We start from the raw sequence: 19,218 nt of genomic DNA, 5'->3' as shown, positions 1-19,218 counted from the left end.
TGATTTTACCCGTAACCCTTACACTATTAGTTACCTGATCCGAGATTTTATTCTCTGTGACACTCTTACAGATCACTTGGCTCCAGATAAAGCTATGTGCGCACTCCGCAGGCACGCCCTCCAGGAGCAGCTGTCTAACTTGCTCATTATCTAAGAAGGAAAAGAAACGGTCTTCAAACCACATCCACAGCTTACACCTAAACATTAGCCCATTAATGACACAAAAATATCTTCTGGCATTTATTTAACTAGAATTTACATAATAAATTAAATTACTGTTACAGCTAGTTTGAATCACTGAAATAGCAAGGGCTGCTAAACTGTTTTCCTTGATACGTGTTCTTCATGCATAAGATGCAAATGTCACAATATTAAATTGCTTCTAGATGACAGAATTTACAATAATCCAACGCTGGATTATTTTCTTCTGCCCCTCATCTCAAGTCTCTGATAATCCATTTTTATTGAGCTATTTAGTCCTATTTATAAAATGTATTCCTCTATTCCTTTAAGGTGAGCATATTTCCTATGAAACATGGTTTTATCCCTTTAAGCAAGCCATACCATGTTAGAAAGGGCTCTATGGGAGAAGGAAAAGAAACATTTTCACTGATAAACACCTGTATTGATAGAAGACACCTCCTCCATGAGGTAATTTAATCATCAAGGGAAAAAACACCTCACTTCTAAATCTAACGGAATTAGATTGAAAAGTTAAAAGCAACAAAGTTAGATAATGCATGAATTTTGGCTACGATTCCAAAATGCCAACACAGAAATATCACTCAAAAGCACATACCTCTGTGGGTCTGATGGCTGGGAAAAAGTAAATACAAAGTAACCAGGCTGGGAAAAAGTAAATACAAAGTAACCAGGCCACAGTGTAACAGATTTCCGGGGAGAACAAAGAGAAAATTAAATGATAAACAGGTCTGAGATGAGAGCTGCTTAGAGCAGCACCAGCTTCCATGCATGCTCCTCCTCAGAGAGGCACTAACTCAGGCACCAGTGCTGGGCGTACCAAGATTCATAGCATCTAAGAGCAAGCCACAAGCTTCATCCCACCAGCCCTGGTCTATCCGCAGTGCTCTCCTATGGAGCACTGCTGCAGATCAGAGTGACAGACTTGGGGAATTATTCAGATGGAGCTGCACACCAAACAAATGACTGACACATTGAGGGTGAAGCACAGGACAGCACTGCCTCATCTGTAAATATTCTAGATGAGGGGATACTGTTCAGCGCTGAAAAGAAATGAACTGTCAAGTCATAAAAATTCATGGAGGAACCTTCGGGCATATTAAAGAGCAAGAAGCCAATCTGAAAAAGCTACAAATCCTGTGACTCCCTCTATCTGACACTCTGGACAACTACAGAGCAGTAAAAAGATCAGGAGCTGTCACCGTTGGCCCAGAGGGAAGCTGCAGCCTTCAAATTCACTCTGTTTTACAAATATGCAGCTGGGTTAAAGGTGCCTGCTCAAAGCTATTACTGTTTTTTAATTCCAAGAGCAGAAACAAAGAAATTATGGCAAGATGACCATTAACTGGGCACTCCCGGAAGACATCTGTAATACTGTGATCTAAAAGTGCTTGCTTGCAAGACTTATTAAAAGTAAATACCACTCTGAAGACAAACAGACTCTTCCCATGCTTTGGGGAGTATCACATGCCATATAGCTAGAGTGTTTATGGAGAAAGATGATGAAAAAAGTTCATGAGCACAGTATAATTTCAGTATTTTTTCTTCCTTTCCTTTCTTTTTATTTTTGAGGAGCGCTGACACAGGAATTGAAATCAGGTCTTGGGCTTAAGCAGGTGACTATTGCTGAGCTAATCTTCATATCCAGTATTAGACACACTCCTTCCTGGCAGACAAGGATTAGTTAAAATACCCTATTAGAGCAAATCGACAACACCACAGAAAGCAATTAAGATAACACAGTACAGTACAGATTTGAGTGTTTGGTGAATGTTTTGCTGGGTGCTTTTCTGGTTTTTGCTTTTGTTTACCAGGGCCTCATACATGCCAGACAAGCTCACTACCACTGAATTCCAAACCCAAACTCAGCCCCAGATATGTATTTTTAAGTCTCACCTAGAAAGCCAGTTAATTACATAATGAAATGCTGTGCTACTGAACTTAAAAATATTTGTGAAAACACATTATAAATATTTAATTCAAACCTCAAAACCAAATGATCAAGCAAACTTTTTGAAGTTTGAGAACATACATAATCATTTCAGAGAATAAGGTCTTTACATCATTTTCATGTAATTAATTCTTCTAATGGATCCTACCCACCAAAGTATACGTCCACCCTTTGGGTTTTTGGTATTTCTGAGAACTGGAAACGGACCCCAGGGCCTCTCACAGGCTGCACAGGCATTCTAGTGCCATGCTACATCCCCAGCTCCTTTTATTTTTTATTTTGAGACAGTCTCATTAAGTTGGTCAGGTTGGAATCAATATTCACTTGTCATCTTCTTGCCTTATCCTCCCAAAGCGTGTATCATGGGGCCCAGCTCTATCCTTAGTCTTGGACTTATCTTCCAGGATATTACACTTGTTAATAATATTAATAATACAGAGCTAATTCCTTAAAAAGTATACATCTTTATGTAATCTCTTATAACCAGATAAAATACATCTGCAACAAAATGACAATATTTAAAACAGGGTTGGGTTTGGGGTTTAACTCAGTGGCAGAGTGCTTGCCTAGCATTCATGTACGTCCTGGATTTGACTCTCCAACCTTGCCCCACCCTGCCCTGCCAGAAAAACCTTTTAATGCATTAACACAGTAACAGCTAACAAGACAGTAAGCTTTCATAATGGAAATTAAATCACAGTTTTCAAAACAGTTTACTTTTTCTTAAACTGATTCATAGTAAGATAAAAGCCTTAGAAAAGATTTACTATATACTGTTTCGTTCCAGAAAAGAATTTGAGGTAACACGAGAAACTATAATAGAGTTTAACTAGTTTTAAGACAATTAAGATAGTTGGCATTTAATGGCATAGAAGACATTACAAATTTTATGGTTGTACTAAACAATATTGGCATTAAAAAAAGAAAATAACTCATTGATTAGAACCTTAGGCTGCAGAATTCACTAACTTACCTATGTACCTTCAGAGTCCTCTTTCACCATATCCACCTTTTATGTGAAGCTCTGACAGTAACTTATTGCCCCCCTATATGCTACTTAATGTGCTATCTAATAGGACAGCAAATACAATGAGGCATTATCACAACCACTACAAATCCCAGCTCACCACCCCCAGCCACACAGCTGTCTCAGGCCCCCTCCAGTCAAAGCCCAGACATCTAACATTCCAGCACCTGCGATGGCCTTGCCAGGATTCGAACCTGGATCATCTGTATGGTCAGACAGAGGCTTCCAATGAGCACAAGACCAGCTGCGGGTGCAGATCCCTTCCTCACTATTAACATTCTGAAACATCGGACATTGTCAGAGATACAATTTGCAGACAGGTTTTACTGGATATTAAAAAACAGAGAACTCAGAAAATAGGTAAGCAAACATAAAGATCCAGCTACATGGTTTGTGCCTACAAGATACTGCCACACACACCATGTCCTCTGATTGTAATCACCTGGAAAGAGACAGCTAACAATCCCTGATTTTTCACAGGTAGAAGTCACTGCCAAAGTGTAAGAGACAAAATTCTCCTAACAAAACTGGAATGATCAATATAATAAGGAAAACCACAGGTGTAAGTGCTTTACCTTGGCATTTTTCTGGGCTGGACAAAGCTTTAGATTGCTTCTGAGGCAAGTTTATTCGAGGATCCCCCACCGTGAGTCCCAGAATAGTACCTGCTGCAATTTCTGCTGGGGATGTTATTCCTTTAACAAAACAAAGGGGGAAAGAAAGCTCACAGCAAGTCCCTCACAATACATACATGTTTTCCTAGCTTTCAGATTTTCTAATGAAAAATTTCCTCTGGGATAATTATTTAAAAACATCTCTTTTTATTCCTCATTGAGACTTTTAGAGAATTAAAATTCAAAACAGGGATGTTTCTTGCAAAAACAAATTAAACTAATAAGAAAGAAGTTATTTCACAATGCGAGCATGTATACTTCTATCAGTAATAACTATTAACTGTTACAGCCACAAAATAACCAGGAGACTTAGGTTTAGGTTTTAGGTCAGTACCTGATCTATATATTTACCTATATCAGAATGCCAGATATTTAGAATATTAACATCGCCATGGTGTGTTATTTCATAAACAAACATGAATACAATGTCTTATTAACTGATTTCAGGTACCTCTTACTTGCTTTTCTTGCTGTATCATAACAAACCACAGTAAGGTAAGAACAAGACTACTTACCAGGAACCCACAGCAAACTCTCGTAACCCATGTTCCTCCCTCCCCTTCCCGCCTAGTACAACCAGAACTCCCTCTGTGTACCTCCCAACAACTCAAAAATGGCTTCCTGTTTGCGATGAAGGGAAACACTTTCGGTGCTCCTACAGGCGTCCATCCACCAACGGTGAGGCGTCTCCTCTGTGTCCTCTTCCCCCTAAAAAGCAAAGAAGTGCTCTTCACCCGGTGCGTGATGAATCAGATTTAATAGTGGCATGGCTGCAGTGTCAGCAGCAACTCCTTCTGTCTCTGTTTGTGGGAATTCAGTTTTATGAAGAGCAGCATAGTTAAAGTAGTAATTACTATGAGACTAAGTATTATTTTAATTAGAGGTAGGAATGCAGTGTCACAAATTTCTGCCCAGATTTCACATGCTAGGAAAGATAGCCCTGATTTTCAAAAAGACTACCTAATTAAGCCACCTCACACCTCAGTCTCTCTCGAGCACAGTTCCAACAAGAAAGTCCTTGGTCCACTGCTACTGTCACCACCTTCACTGTCTCCAGGGGCAACCGCACCAGTACCCTTAGAAGATATCTTCAGGTAAGGGCCATGTCACTACTAGAGTACTCTTAACAGTATTACTAAGATGCACGGGCACTCCACTTATACCTTTTCCCAACAGAATAGAAGTTGAGCAAGGCTTCAAAAGTAGTTCAAGCCGTGGGCACATGCCAAGCCCAGAGGACCGACAGCCAGGATTCACTGTGCAGCTCACAGGAGAGGCGCTGTTCACCTCACAGAACTTGAGCAAAGCAGAGGGCTCTCGAGAACCAAGCTAGATTCAAATCGCTAGTCCACAGCCTGTGAGCTACCGTGCACCACCTTCGGCCAGGTGCCATGGGGCACACTGGAGACACAGTCAAGATGCCCTTGCTGTCATGACACTCACAGTCTAACAGGACAGGCTCACACTGCACAAATGCATGACATGTCCAAATGGGAAGGGAAATGTGCACAGCACAGAAGAAGGGATGCTGTAACCTGACCGATCAGGAAAGTGACACAGATTGAATGAGGCAGACTGGAACTGGAAGGAGGAAGGTCTAGCCAAGCAGAATGGAGAATGTCCAGCAAGTGGGAGAAAAACAGGAGCGAAGGCTCTGAGGGAGATGAGAAGCGATGCGTCCAAGACCTGGAAGGCCAGTGTTCACTGAAGCGCAGAAGGGGAGGAGAGACAAAGTCACAAAGTCAAGAAGGTCCCAAGTTGCTCAGGGCACATTAGGGCTTTGGGTAAATACACCACAAGTCTCCATAAGGAGAAGCTATGAAGCTCCTCTAGTATTGCTGCCAGAGGCAACAACGGTGTAAGAGCAAATGGAGAAGCCACTTCTGTTTCTAAAATATCTTTTTTCTAAAAGCTCAAATCCATTCAACTCTGTCATTATAGTTGACCACATTAGATCTGTGAGGCACAAGCCCTGAGAAGTTAACTGCTAAGACAGGAAAACACACAGGCCCTGAACTCAAGATGGGCGAATCCTAATCTAGTCTCTATGCCATATGGCTGTGCTGTGGTCAAGCCACAGGCCAAAGAAGCATTTACCATAATATTTACTTAATTAAGACAGTGAAGATACACATTCCCTCCCGCTCCCCAGTCACTTTTCAAGTGTTTGGTGGCATCGCATGGCTCATGGCAACCATACTGAGAAACAAAAAGGACCATCATGCTTGCAAAAACCTGTATCAGACATGGACATACTTACTGCTCTTACCCTTTGGGGCATGACAGAAACCAGCCCCAGAAAATATGCATCACTCAAGTCAAACATTCAAAAGCTGGCATACAATTTTAGGAATTTCAGAGACAGTCTATCACCCACCTATGGGGTACAGGTTAACTCTCTTCTAGAAGACACAACTACAAGAAGAGTTGGTATGTCCATAAAAAGTCAGTTTACTTATCACATTCTCTTAGATTTGGTTTTCTAAAAGTGAGAGATAAATTCTTTGATAAAAAAGTAAGGAAATAAATATTTAAGAGCCATGGCCCAAAATATTATCATATCACAGTACATATTAGAATTCAGAAACTTGCACGAAGATGCTAATACACTTGTACTCTTACCATGTGGACAGAAGCAGTTTTTAGCGCCTCTGTTAGGATAGAGTGGGAAAGGGGACCAATAAGCCGGAATCTATTCATCTCCATGGTCAAATCGCTGGAAGACAGAAAAGATCTTATGATGGAAACTTCCATCACGTGCAGCATCTGTGCCACTGACAAAAATGAGGTCTTTACTGAAAATGTTCAGCAGGTTCAGAGTGAATTCAAATCAGACCTGATTATAATGCCTGTGTTTGGAGAGATCCAAGAACATGGCTGACATGGATCTCTAGTTCCATCACCAATGATTTTTTTAATTGGTTTAGCATTTTCTTCATCATCTTTTCTTTTTCTTTTCTTGCCAATTTTTTCATCAGTCATTTCAGTTTGGCTTTTTTCTTGAGACAGTGTTGGAAGTGGGCTAGGGATGCTCACAGGTGATCTGACGGGTTCCAAACACTGGCACACAGTTTTTAACTCCTCTAAGATATCCTAAGGATATAGAACACATTTATTTTTAAATTTTGAAATGTAAATACATTATTACAAGTTTCACTGATTTAGTTTATATTTTACCCCTTTAAAAAATTAACATTTTGAAAAAAAAGAATTAATATTTTGGGGGCTAGGAATGTAGCTTAGTGAGCACGTGCCTTGTATGCTGGAGGCCCTGAATGCACCCACAGCACTGCTTTAAAAAAATTATTTTTCACATCTTTATCCCTTCAAAAATTAAATTGTATTTCTCACCACCCAAAGGCTTTTTGTGCAGGCGTCATGGCTCATGCCTGTAATCCCAGCACTTGGGAGGCTGAGGCAGGAGAATCACCATGAACTTGCTGCCAGCCTGAACTACAAACTGAGTTCAAGGCCAGCCTGAATGACATAGTGCGTCACCGTCTCAAAAAACAAACAAAAAAAGCTTTGTTTTTTATAGATATTGTACAGCACTTGGAACTAAAAAAGAACCAAATATCAAAATATTCGAAAACAATATGACCATTATGACCAAATTAAAAAAAAAATTGCAAAAAAAAATTGCAAAAAATGTATAGCCTCTGGTATAAAAACAATGCTAAAAAGGATAAACTAAGCTAAACGCAGAATTAAAATTCATCAGAATTACCAAGGCCTCTCTATCAAATAGACTGTCACAGGTCTAGGGATACAGCTTTGCAGCATCGTACCTGCCTGGTAAGTGCAAGGTCATGAGTTCAAGTCCCAGTACCCCCAAAAAAGAGGTTGTCAGAAGCACCTAGGCATCAGTAAACAAATTCAAGCAAGAGAGAAGGAAGTAAGGATGGTTTTCATCTCTGCTACTCCTCACAGTTCACAGAAAAATGAGAGGTCAAGATTTGCCTCATTCTGTAAGATGGCCAAATATATTACGTGGGTAGTAATGGATCTGTTATTTGATGTGGTAATCATTACATAATGTACACATGCATCACGCATTATGCTTGAACACCTTGAACAACTGTATGTTTTGTCACTGAAATATTTCTGAATAAAAATTTGAAGATTTAAAAAAGAACCTGCTTCATTCAATATTCACACAACTTCCCCCATTATATTCTAATACCAACTGTCAACTAAACTTTTATACTACTGCATTTAAATTTCAGTAATGCTCCCTTCTGGTGGTAATTAAAAACAGAATGATGGAGAAATGATATAAAGGATCATACCTGTTTAACAGTTGGATGAAGCCAAATCCACAACTGCCTGCTCCCGGAAGTGCCACTAGGGGTCCCCTCTGGCTTCCAAATAAACGTAACGGGCCCAAGCATTTCTCTGGGATATTTATTTGCCCGGTAGAGCACCACACTGCCCTGGCGCTTTCCAGACAAGCAGTGAACTGCTGCGAAGGTCAGGCCTGCCATAACACAAGCAAAATGCTCTGATCTCCAGTGTCGGCACAGGAATACTATTTCCTCCCAACCACACTGCTCTTTACCATCTCCAGGAGGAATGAAATTTTGGTTTTGCTTATGGCTTAGATGAAAGCCTGGTACATAGTTAAGTTCTCAATAAATACATATCAAATGAGTGATTTAATGAATTTCTGTAAAAAACTAAAACTTAAGATCACTCCATCAAAATGACTCCTTCACTTTACACCTCACAATGTTATAGACCTAACGGGCATCTCAATTTTTCTTTCTTTCTTTCTTTTTTTTTTTTTTTTTTTGAGACAAGGTCTTACTGTGTAGCTCAGGATGGCCTAGAACTCACAGTGATCCTTCTGCCCCAGCCTCCTGAGTGCTGGATTACAATTGTGTACAACCACACTCTCAACTCTTCTTAAATGGGTACAATCATTGGGAAAAAGCAGTTTTATCTTTAATTTCAAAATGCCTATACCAGTCACTCATTCATAAAACGAATAATATACAAAGACTAAAACAAGATCCAGTTTTGAAACAAGATTACCTGCATCTAAGCTACACATCTGAGAAAGTGCCTTGAGTATTTCTTCTTCTTTACCCTTCAACTCCAAACAGCAGTAATAGGATAAATCCTGCACCAAGAGGAAACACAATTATATTCTTTAAAGTTACATAGGGCACCAAGAAGCCAAAAGCCCCATCAGAAAACCTCTGGGGGGGGACTAAAGAACAAATTACCAAAGTTAAGTTTTTCAATGTCAAAATCTGGCATTACATTAGCAAATATTCTTAAACCAACAGAAAAATATGAAAAATGAATCTTCATTTAAATATATGTCCCCCTTTCAAGAAAGGAAATCTGTTTTCTCCCATATTCAGAGGCAAGTTCAAAGTAGGCTACAAGAACTGCTGCTTTTGGCCAGGGATTTAGCTTAGCATAAGCACTTGCCTGGTGACCATGAGGTTGTGAGTTCAACCCCCAGTACCAAAAAAAAAAAAAAAACAAAACAAAACACTGCTGCTTTTAAGCAAATGACTATTCATTCCCCAAAATCTCCATAAGATATAAAAACAGAGTAGAGTAAGCAAGACAGTAAGTAATCCACTCTGCAAATTACACTATGCCGCTCTCTCTGGCTAGCCAGTACACAACCTCTCGATTATGTAACACTGAGCCTAGAGACACCACGTTACAATGAATTACAGTTCCCCCTTTCTCCCTAAACTGAGTCTTCCCCAGAACAGGCAACTTTAACAAAGCACTGTACAAGGAAAAGTAAGGGTAATGAGAGAAATAATTTACCAGTTTAACTATAATGAAGTGAAACTGAACTAAGTCCCAAGATCAGTATCATAAAGAACCGTAACAATCGTTCAGTCACTGAGGGGTTACTGAGCGTCCAGCACTAGGCTAATTTATTTCCCTTCAAAACTCACTGACTCTTCCAGATCACCACCTAACAAAGCAGGGCCCATCATCATTTCACAGATGAGAACACAGGCACAGAGGTGGCTGTTTGTGCAAAGTCATACAGTCAAATGGCACACGCAATAAATCGGGCTCTCTAACCCCAAACCAATCTCTTAGGCACACCTTTAAGCAGCTGGAACTAAAGGCAAAGTTGGCCAAGATTCTGACAAATTCAGATCAACCAGTGCCATTACTAACACACAGACATCTTCCTACTTACAGTACTCGCTTTCAGTTAACAGTGGCCAGATGAATCTCACCCAAATGGGTATAACTAGGTGACACAGAGAAAAATGGTTGGGTGTGAAACTCTGGAGTCAGCTTCACCGTTCACTGGCTGTCGGTAAACCTCAGGTTCCTCTTGTGTAAAATGCAAATAATGGAAACTGCCTATCTTGTGCTGCTGATGCACAGATTAAATGAGCTAAATGTGAAGTATATAAAACAGGGCTGGGCATATATGAAGCCTTCCTAAGTATTTGTTCCCATCAGCCATGGTGCCCCAAAAGAGACATAATACATTCTGAAACAACTGTCTTAAACTTGAAAGGTAGAGAGTACAGCAGGAAAAGCACAGCTATCAAGGCCACCAACAAGCTGGGCAGGTCACTTCTCTCTCACACTCAGCTTCCTCAACGTAAATGAGGCAGTGATCATACTTATGATTTCTGCTGCAGAATTTGCAAATCAAAGGCTCTCAGAAGGTTCCTGCATTCACTTTACATTGATTAAAATGGCCATCACCAAAAAAGCAGAAAATAACACGTGTTGACAAGGGAATGGTGAAATTGGAACCCTTGTGGAAATGTAAAATGATACAGTTGCTATGGAAAATGATAGGATGATACCTCAAAACATTAAACACACTACGATCCTATGACCCAGCAATTCTACTTGTTAGTACACATTTACAGCAGCTGAAAGCAGGCACTCAAATATTAATTGTAGCATTTTTGTCCTTAGACATTATTCACAACCGAAAGATAGAAGCAACTTACTGTCCATTACAGACAAAGAGACAAATAATTATGCATACATCAGAATATTATTCAGCCTTAAAAAGGAAGATGGGCTAGAGATTTAGCTCAGCAGCTTAAGTGCCTGCCTGGCATGTACAAGGTCATGAGTTTGATCCCTGGTACAAAAAAGAAAAGAAAAGAAAAAAAAAAATCACTGCCAGGCATGGTGGCTCACACCTGTAATCCCAGCACTCGGGAGAGTGAGGTAGGAGGATCGCTGCAAGTTCGAGACCAGCCTGAGCTATAAAGTGAGCTCAAAGCCAGCCTGAACTGCATAGTGAGACCCTATCTCAAAAAGACCAAAAAAAAAAAAAAAGGAAGGAAATTCTGATACAAGCTATGGCATGGATAAACGTCAAAGACATGATGCTAAGTGAAATAAACCCAACATAAAAGGACAAATATTGTATGACACCACTCATGCAAGTATCAAAAGGAGTCCAATTAAAAGACAAAAAGTAGAATAGTAGTTGCCAGGGACTAGGGGAGGAAGGAGTAGGGAATTTGTCTACTACATACAGAATTTAGTTAGGAAAGTCAGAAGTTTCAGAAATGGATGATGGCATTAGCTGCACAGCCCCAGTGTGCTGAGTACCAAAGAACCGTTGAATTAAAAATCGCTAATGCTTCAAAGGTAATTCTGTATCATGCCTATTTTCCCACAATTTTCTAGAAAAGGCTTTTGTGTTCTGCTATATTGCTCTCAAGAGGTATCAGAAGACACCAATATCAATGGCTTTCAAAATTTGGCCAAGGCCATCATGCCATTGACACAGCATTCTGCAAGGAGTAAATTTCTAAGTACGTATTACAACACAGAAAAAGCAGTTGCATTAGCCACTGCTGATAAAACTGCATGAGGCTCAAAAACAACCTCCTCTCAAAAAGTTTAAAATTTAAACCACACTTCCCAGGACAACACTGAATCATACACACCTAGACCAGAACTATGAGCACTGAACAAGGCATCTCGTTATCTGCTGCTGACGAACAATGACTTGATTAATCTTCACTGAGTAAGTCTTCACCTGACAACAGGAGCCTGCGTGAGCCGATTCTACTCAGGCCTCCAATCTAATTTCACCCGATAGTGGCCTTGCTCTCAGTCTGTCCACCGCTGTCACAAAGCACCTTCTCTAATTCTTCACTCTCATCCCCTTCCTTTTGCATCCCTCACTCTCCCATCTTATTCCTTAAAGCTCAGCTCCTACGTCCCAGACGCCCTCCAGTTCCCATAAGGAACATTCACTGCACTGCATACTTTTCCCTCTCAGCCGTACCCCTGACCAGTTTGATTACTGTCAACCTCTCGCACCAGCTTTAGGTTGCTTCATCTGCAGCACCCAGCAAAGTGCCACAGGCATCGCTTATAAGATGGACAACCTCACAGACAGGATGCTGGCATACCATGAACTTTCTAAAGTTGAACACTGGAAAGGCCTACACACAAAAAGAAAGCCCACTGGAGAAGTGTACCTGAAGGAGGCAGCGGTGTGTCATGGCTCGGTAGCAAGCTCTGTGGCTCTTGAGGGTGGGTCTCTCCCCAAGGCAATAGCCCCACCTCTTCACCATGTGAAACCGTTTGGCATGCCAGATGTGAGTTTCTAACCAGATGTTCTTCTTTTGTCTCCGGTTAAATTCTTGTGTCCGGTTTATGTGACATCTTCGAGCTTTATGGCATTTATTTTTGGAATGTTCTTTTTTCTGATGCACAGCCTTCTCTGCCTATAGTTACAAGAAGAGAGGTATATTTTAGTTTGTAAGCATCTCAGAACCGGGTTAAATGTTAGGAAATCAAACAAGTCACTTTAGAATTAAGTATAGATCCCATTAATTTGCTTAATTTGTTAATTTGCTGGTTTCTCAAATGTAAATGGAGAATGCAGACAATGGAAAGAGTAAAACTTTAGATAGGTGATCTTAGTAATTTATCACTTACTAAACATTTATCACTTACTAAAATAGGTATGCTTCATTTTCTGTGAAGACTGGGATATTTATGAAACTTCAACAGTTACACAAGCTTAACATGGCTATTTACAGAGGACAAGAAAGAGAAAGTTGAATGCTCCCTGCTGCTACTGCTTCTTGCTTTAACCTACAGGACTGTAACTACAACCAAGAGCTTAAGAACAAAATACAGAAGTAAAGAAAATGCAATTAATTCAATTAACTTAAACAGCAGACAGACAATGCTAAATGCTATCACTAGAAAACAGACCTTGATATAGTGAAACCTGGTCTTTAAAAGACAAAAACAAACAAAGGAGCTAGGGATTTAGCTCAGTGGCATAAGCGCCTGCCTGGCAAGCAAGTGAAAGGTTGTGAGTTCGATCCTCAGTTCCAAAAAAAACCAATAACAACAACAAAAAGACCTTATATTAAATCTAGAAAACATAAAATTCCTGGTTAGATTTCATTTGTAAATCTCCCATAATCAAGCTATACTTTAGTGAAAAAAATGTTATGTTAGTCTGGGTGTGGTGGTGCACACCTGTAATCCCAGCATTCAGGAGGCTGAGAGAGGACTGCTGCAAGCTTGAGGCCAACCTGGGCTACAGGGAGGCCAAGGCCAACCTGAACTGCATAGTGAGACCTGTCTCAAAAAGATCCTCCTCCCAAAAAAATAGTGAGCATTGTAAGGACAGGGACTTCATCTCCCTGAATTCTAACTCTACCCCTAGCACAGCGCTGGTACACTGAAAGCCATTCAATAAATTTTGAATTAGTAAAGACATGGGTCATTTACACAATATTACAATGTTCCAGTCCAGTATTTTGGCTCTGCTAAACCACACGTAGACTGCACAAAAATTAAATATAAGTTCAAGCTTTCAACTTCAACAAAGTCATATGGTAAATACTAAGCATTGATATTGCCTTTACAGAAGCAAAATGCTAATCTGATAAAAAGGTCAGAATTTTACTTTAAATCTAGGAAGAAAAACATCAACTATTTCACATCATTAAAAGCGAGGAGTTCCAATGCTACTCTTTAATATCCAAATGCCTACTAATATGGCTTAAGGAGTATGGGGAGGGCTAGATAACGATTCAATCAAAAATTTAAAACATAAATGAGTACATTGCTTTCTGATTTTCCTTTTTAAAAAGTCTTTTAAGTGAGTGTTGCTCAGTTTCTTCCAGGAACTACCAATCTAAGCATTCTACCAAGTGGAACTCCCACCTCCTTCTGGGCCATCTCTTGCAGCCGTCTGGGAAGGCGTTTGACGTTGTGGCTCATGGCCCTCCGCCTCATGTGCCGTGGCAGAGTCTGGAAAACCAGGGAATTGGAAGACTTCTGGGTCACAGCCTTTAACATAGCACTTATTTCAGCAGCTCGTGCTTGAGCGAAGGTAGAAGCTGTTGAAGGAAATGACACGGTGGAAACCAAGCCTTAAATCAGCACCTTCTCCAGTGGACTCCAGCAGGAAGCTGGATTGGAGGTTTGTGAGCTTATGGACACCCACCACCCTAAGCCCTGTCAGATAAACCCCGCCAGAGGTTATTTCTGTACCACACCTTTGTGAGAAAATGCTCCTTAAACATTTATATTTGATAAATTTCCTCTTGCTTTATTTTTCCTATTGTTTTACTTTTCTAATCGACAAAAAGCTTAAAAAAAAACTTTATAAGCAGTCTTAAAAACAAGGATCACCATACAATATACAGAGTCCACCAAAATATATACATACTTCAGGAAGAAATTTATGTAAATATTTTAATATTCCTGATGTAACACCTGTAGACTTTCATCTATAGGAGACCCTAAAGGATATCACGTATCACAGAAAACCCACTACACTGCCAGCCCTTAGAGCAGAAATTGAAAATGTGTTTCAATGGCCTTCAAAAATTTGAAAATGTGTGCAGCAATCTCAGTGCACAGTGACCGAGGTTACCTAGGTAGCAGCTTGCCATACGAAGAAATATCTGGATGCTAAGAGCTACCACTTTGAATACATCTTGTAGAGGGCAAAGGTAACCTGTATTAATCTTATGATGGCTTAATAAATTAGGTATTAAAATATTTATGCAAGTTTTTCTTTTCCTAAAATGTATACAATTTTGGCAGATTCTGTATATACGTGCAAGATAATCACAATCTTTTTTAAGTGCAATAACCATACAGAGAAAATGTTTAACTATAGTTTTGGCTCAAAGATTTGTTGCTTAATATTTTCTGCTTCTTCCAAACACGCAATTAAATTGTTGGTTCTCTTTATTGAAAAACAGATTCTTTTTTAAGTAGTAAACAGAGAGCCAGGGAAATATAGGTGAATCTGTCCAAGGCATGCAGAGGCCAGAAGGTATATAAACAGGATGTGCACGGAATGTAAGGTTTATGCGGCAGAGGAGATGGAAGTGATGAAGGGGCGACAGGACATGAGAATGGAAGGAGGACCTGGCAAAAGGCTTTTAAACAAAGGTCTCGGTTGCAAATAAAGTGTGTTAAATTTGCTTCCATCTTTGGAGAATGCCACCACAGTGAGTGTGGGTGGAACATTACAGAGGGATGAGATGGGAGCTCACGGTTAGGTTCACAAATAAAGATTTAAAAGATGGGTAACAGAAAAGAGAGAAATTGAAAAAGGAAGAGCATCAGGCCTAAGGAGGTTACGGCCAAAGTCTAGGCTAGGTGCGGGGGCCCAAGTAGATGGAATAAAGGAGCAAGACAAGAACTACAATACTAGGACACTGCAGAGTGTAATTTATATCTGGCTGTACTAAAAAGAAAATTAAAAAAAGAGCACACAATAAAATCAGACTGCATCTCCTCACCCATACGAACCAGTTATATACTTGGGAATCTCCTGAGAAGCCCCATCGGGACCTGCTTTCCAGCCTCCCTTTTTTTTAAACATGAGTTTGGAGGAAGATGGTTCATTTGCATCAGGCTCAGGCAGTGAATGGGACGTCAGCTTGGTTTGCCGCTGTCGTGAAGTTCCAGAATGAGGTTCTAGAGCATTTTCAAAAAGAAAACAAAAAGAAGCAAGTCATCCTCACCAGGATATCCTTACCACAGATAAGGATTATAGGGGACAACTAACATCTGCTGGGTTGCAACATTACGTTTTTAATCTCACAACAACCTTTAAAGTGGTTATTACTATCTCTTTTATAAGAGGAAAGATCTCGACTAGGAAACTGAAATGCCTTGACCCAGGTCACAGAGCTAATCATGACATTATGACACACATAAAGAACCTTGGCTAGAAGAGATACATTGCACACTTGCAGTCAACATGAAATTGTTGCTAGGTTCTTTGCTATGGTCTGAATGTTAATGCCCCCCCCCCAACACACACCCAAATTCACATGCTGAAATTTAACCACCAAGGTGGTAGTATGAGGAGGTGGAGCCTTTGGGAGGTGATAATAATATATTGGGAACAGAGCCTCCTGAATAAGATATAATGTCTTTTATAAATGAGGCTCCAGAGAGATCCCTCACCCCTCCACCATGCGAGGACAGGGAAAGGTGCACCTGTGAACCAGACATTGAATCTGCTGCTGGATCTTGGGACTGTTTGACCTCCAGAACTGTGAAAAATATACTTGTTATTTTGAAGCTACCTAGTGTATGGTAGGTTGTTATACTAACCTGAATAACATGCTCTTAAACGTGACAATCAAGTACACATGCTTTTGTGTACTCAGTCTTATCCTAACAGAAGACACTTTTAAGGAAGGAATGAAAAGCAAAGTTGCTACACAAATGCCTAGGCATCTAAACGACTCTGAATTTAAGGTAACATCAGACACTTGTCTGTGAACAGAGGAAAGGTCAGTACAGAATTTTATGGTATGTCTGCTTATTTTAATAAGCCACAATAACCTGGAATGTTACAAAGTTTGTCATCGTAATGTTTAAATAAGAGCTTATAGCATGTCAAGGTAGTCCTCAAGTTACTGGATCAGAATCTAGATCTTAAGCATTTAACTCTCAAATTATTTATGCAGCCCCAATACACACTGTTCTTCATAGCAGGTCACCTGCTTTTGCTGTTTTCCAAAACTGGCATTTTTCTATTGCTGCCCCAGTGAACAACTGGTAGTTTGCATCTCCTTTATTTTACAAAAGAGAACATAAAGTTCAGAAGCATCAGGTGAGCTCCATGAGCCGCCCCGTGGTAAGACTCAAGCGAGGCAGAGCCAGAGCTTCCTGTGCCTTCTGCTGTCTCCACCTCTGGCCTCGACTGCACAACCACTGAAATAAGGCAGCACCTGCAACTTACTTACGACGTAAGTCAAATCTTATTCTGCTTTGCATCTCAGAAAAGACCACCAAACCTCCACTGACAGTTGATTTGGGGTTCACAAATAAACTTTAGCCAGCAGGCAAATTTGCAAGTAGATCATTTGAGACTATTAAACAGCAGACTCTATTTGTTAATTTGGCTCATTTGCTACTTAGATGACAACTACTGTCAAAAGCAGCTGCCCAAAGCAATCAAACCTCAATGAAAGCGGCGAACATTGTGTATATCTTACCTTGTTTTTGAGCTTGGAAAGGTCTCCCCTCTCCGTTATAGTGCTTTCCACTTCTATCAGCCACAAAGCCAGAGGATAGGGTCACATTTGTGGGCTGGTTTCTCATTTTCTTAGCATGCTTTCTTTCTTTTGCATTAGACATCTCTGGAAAAGAAGAAACCAATTTAATACAGGGAGAGGGAACTCCCATTCCCTACTAATACATTTAATACATATTTGTCCAACTCAGACTTTGACTCTTTCACACAATAAACCTTCATTTACTGTAGGTAGATTGATGATACCAAAGAGGGAAATTTCAAGGTCATAAATGATATTAACACCCGAAACCCACTTAAATAAAATGAATGAAATTTACTGATGGAGAATTTCCTATGGTACATTCCAGTTTATTGCCAAATAATTAAGTCACATACAAATGTTGACACTACATAAAATCTGTTAGAAGAATAAAAAAGAAAGTGAGATTAGATCACTATGCATAAAAAAATTAGTTGAAACATTTTATCATGATTGCTAAGTGAAATAAAAACCACCTGAATCAATGTCACTTATAACACAACTCCAAATTTAACATGCATTACTGATGGTTTCATTTCTACTACTGAAATGACACTGACTCTATGACTAATTCACAGTAGCAATAGGTGGTCCTGAAGTACAAAGGATAAAGAATAAACTCTGGTAAAGCCTCCTTGATTGACTCACTAATTCTCAACTCAACACCCACCTCCCCCTTTCATGGATTCAGTTAAAACACTTGTTTTCTATTTTAAAATGAAATTCATTAATAGCATAAGCTGTTAGAGACACACTTTGACCAACAGGCATCCCTACAATATATGCCTTAACTGTAACATGAGGACAAAAAAATAATTTTAATAAAATATGTAACTATCTCATCCCTTATTATACTAGATGACCTTTAAAAATACGTTTTCAAGTGCCCTAAAGGATACAACAGCAAGCATGCTTAGGTGTGTTAAATAGATGACCATATTAATATTTTTGTTTGGATCATTGAACACAACTATTTGCAGTCTCACTGTTTGAATGTTCACTTTGCATGCTTTGATCCTGTGACCTGAATAACTGTTTCAAAAATAATAGTGTGTAGTTCCGGGAGAACATGGCGGACAGATAATAGCAACTACCGGAGGCTCTCTGAAAAACTAGGCTCAGAAGCCAGGTATGGTGCGGACTAAGGAGACATAAGCAGGTGGAGTTATGCTCTGCTGACTCAGGAACGAACTCGGCTGAGAGAAACCAACTTGGAATGCAGTCCTGGTGCTAAAACAGGAACAGAAAAGTCTCGCTGCTGAGGCTGGACCCTGCGCCATTGGAAGCCGCGATTTGGGTTTCCCGCTGCGTGGCGGCTACATCTACATCAGCTCGGCAAGGAGAGAGACGCGCGGAAACTCTGAGAACGTGAGTCTGCGAACGGAGTCGAAAACAGGACGGGCAGGGAGGCATGTTCTGACTTGTGGCAAGGTGAGTGAGAGAAACTGACACTCCACCACAGTTTGACTCCAGCGGACTTTCTGGGCCCGAGCAGTCCTGCGGGAGCAGGGCACGCTGGCGACTCCAGCCACACATTCCCCTCTCGGGCGGGATTGGTGAAAAGTGCCTGGCCTGCGTGACGCTGCCGGCGGACCCCGTAGGCTGGCCCAACCCAGATCGCAGAGCCTGACGGAGGCCGGGAGGGGCGGGCCCCCGCGTAGGCTGCCTGGTGCGCAGCGGTGAGTGGGAACACCTAACCGGCGCAATTCGATCAGGCTGTGGCTGACAGGGAGAGAAGCTGGGCCTCTCATATAAGCTTGCATATATAAGGAACAGAGAATATGGGAAGAGGAAGCAACAAAAAAGGCTCCTCGGCCCCCAATTCTGAGA

At 40.5% G+C, this 19,218-nt stretch overlaps 1 protein-coding gene across 1 annotated transcript in view; it reads right to left on the bottom strand.

Moving 5' to 3' along the window:
- The window catches only part of Pop1 (POP1 homolog, ribonuclease P/MRP subunit), a 35,676-nt gene that overhangs the window by 9,335 nt on the left and 7,123 nt on the right, over positions 1-19,218 (bottom strand). Inside the window, exons 2-12 of the mRNA XM_003479885.5 lie at positions 17,329-17,472; positions 15,626-15,793; positions 14,021-14,196; positions 12,310-12,558; positions 8,888-8,975; positions 8,143-8,330; positions 6,690-6,946; positions 6,476-6,569; positions 4,450-4,561; positions 3,755-3,874; positions 35-150 (exon numbers count right to left, since the gene is read on the bottom strand). Coding sequence (XP_003479933.2) covers positions 35-150; positions 3,755-3,874; positions 4,450-4,561; positions 6,476-6,569; positions 6,690-6,946; positions 8,143-8,330; positions 8,888-8,975; positions 12,310-12,558; positions 14,021-14,196; positions 15,626-15,793; positions 17,329-17,470 — 1,710 coding nt within the window. The 5' untranslated portion in view covers positions 17,471-17,472. The remainder of the gene's footprint in view (positions 1-34; positions 151-3,754; positions 3,875-4,449; positions 4,562-6,475; positions 6,570-6,689; positions 6,947-8,142; positions 8,331-8,887; positions 8,976-12,309; positions 12,559-14,020; positions 14,197-15,625; positions 15,794-17,328; positions 17,473-19,218) is intronic.

This window comes from Cavia porcellus, unplaced genomic scaffold (genome assembly GCF_034190915.1).
Source record: "Cavia porcellus strain 051 isolate PalLab524CR breed Dunkin Hartley unplaced genomic scaffold, mCavPor4.1 scaffold_10, whole genome shotgun sequence".
In the NCBI taxonomy this organism is placed as follows: Eukaryota; Metazoa; Chordata; class Mammalia; order Rodentia; family Caviidae; genus Cavia; species Cavia porcellus.
This window is presented reverse-complemented; position numbering and strand designations above follow the sequence as displayed.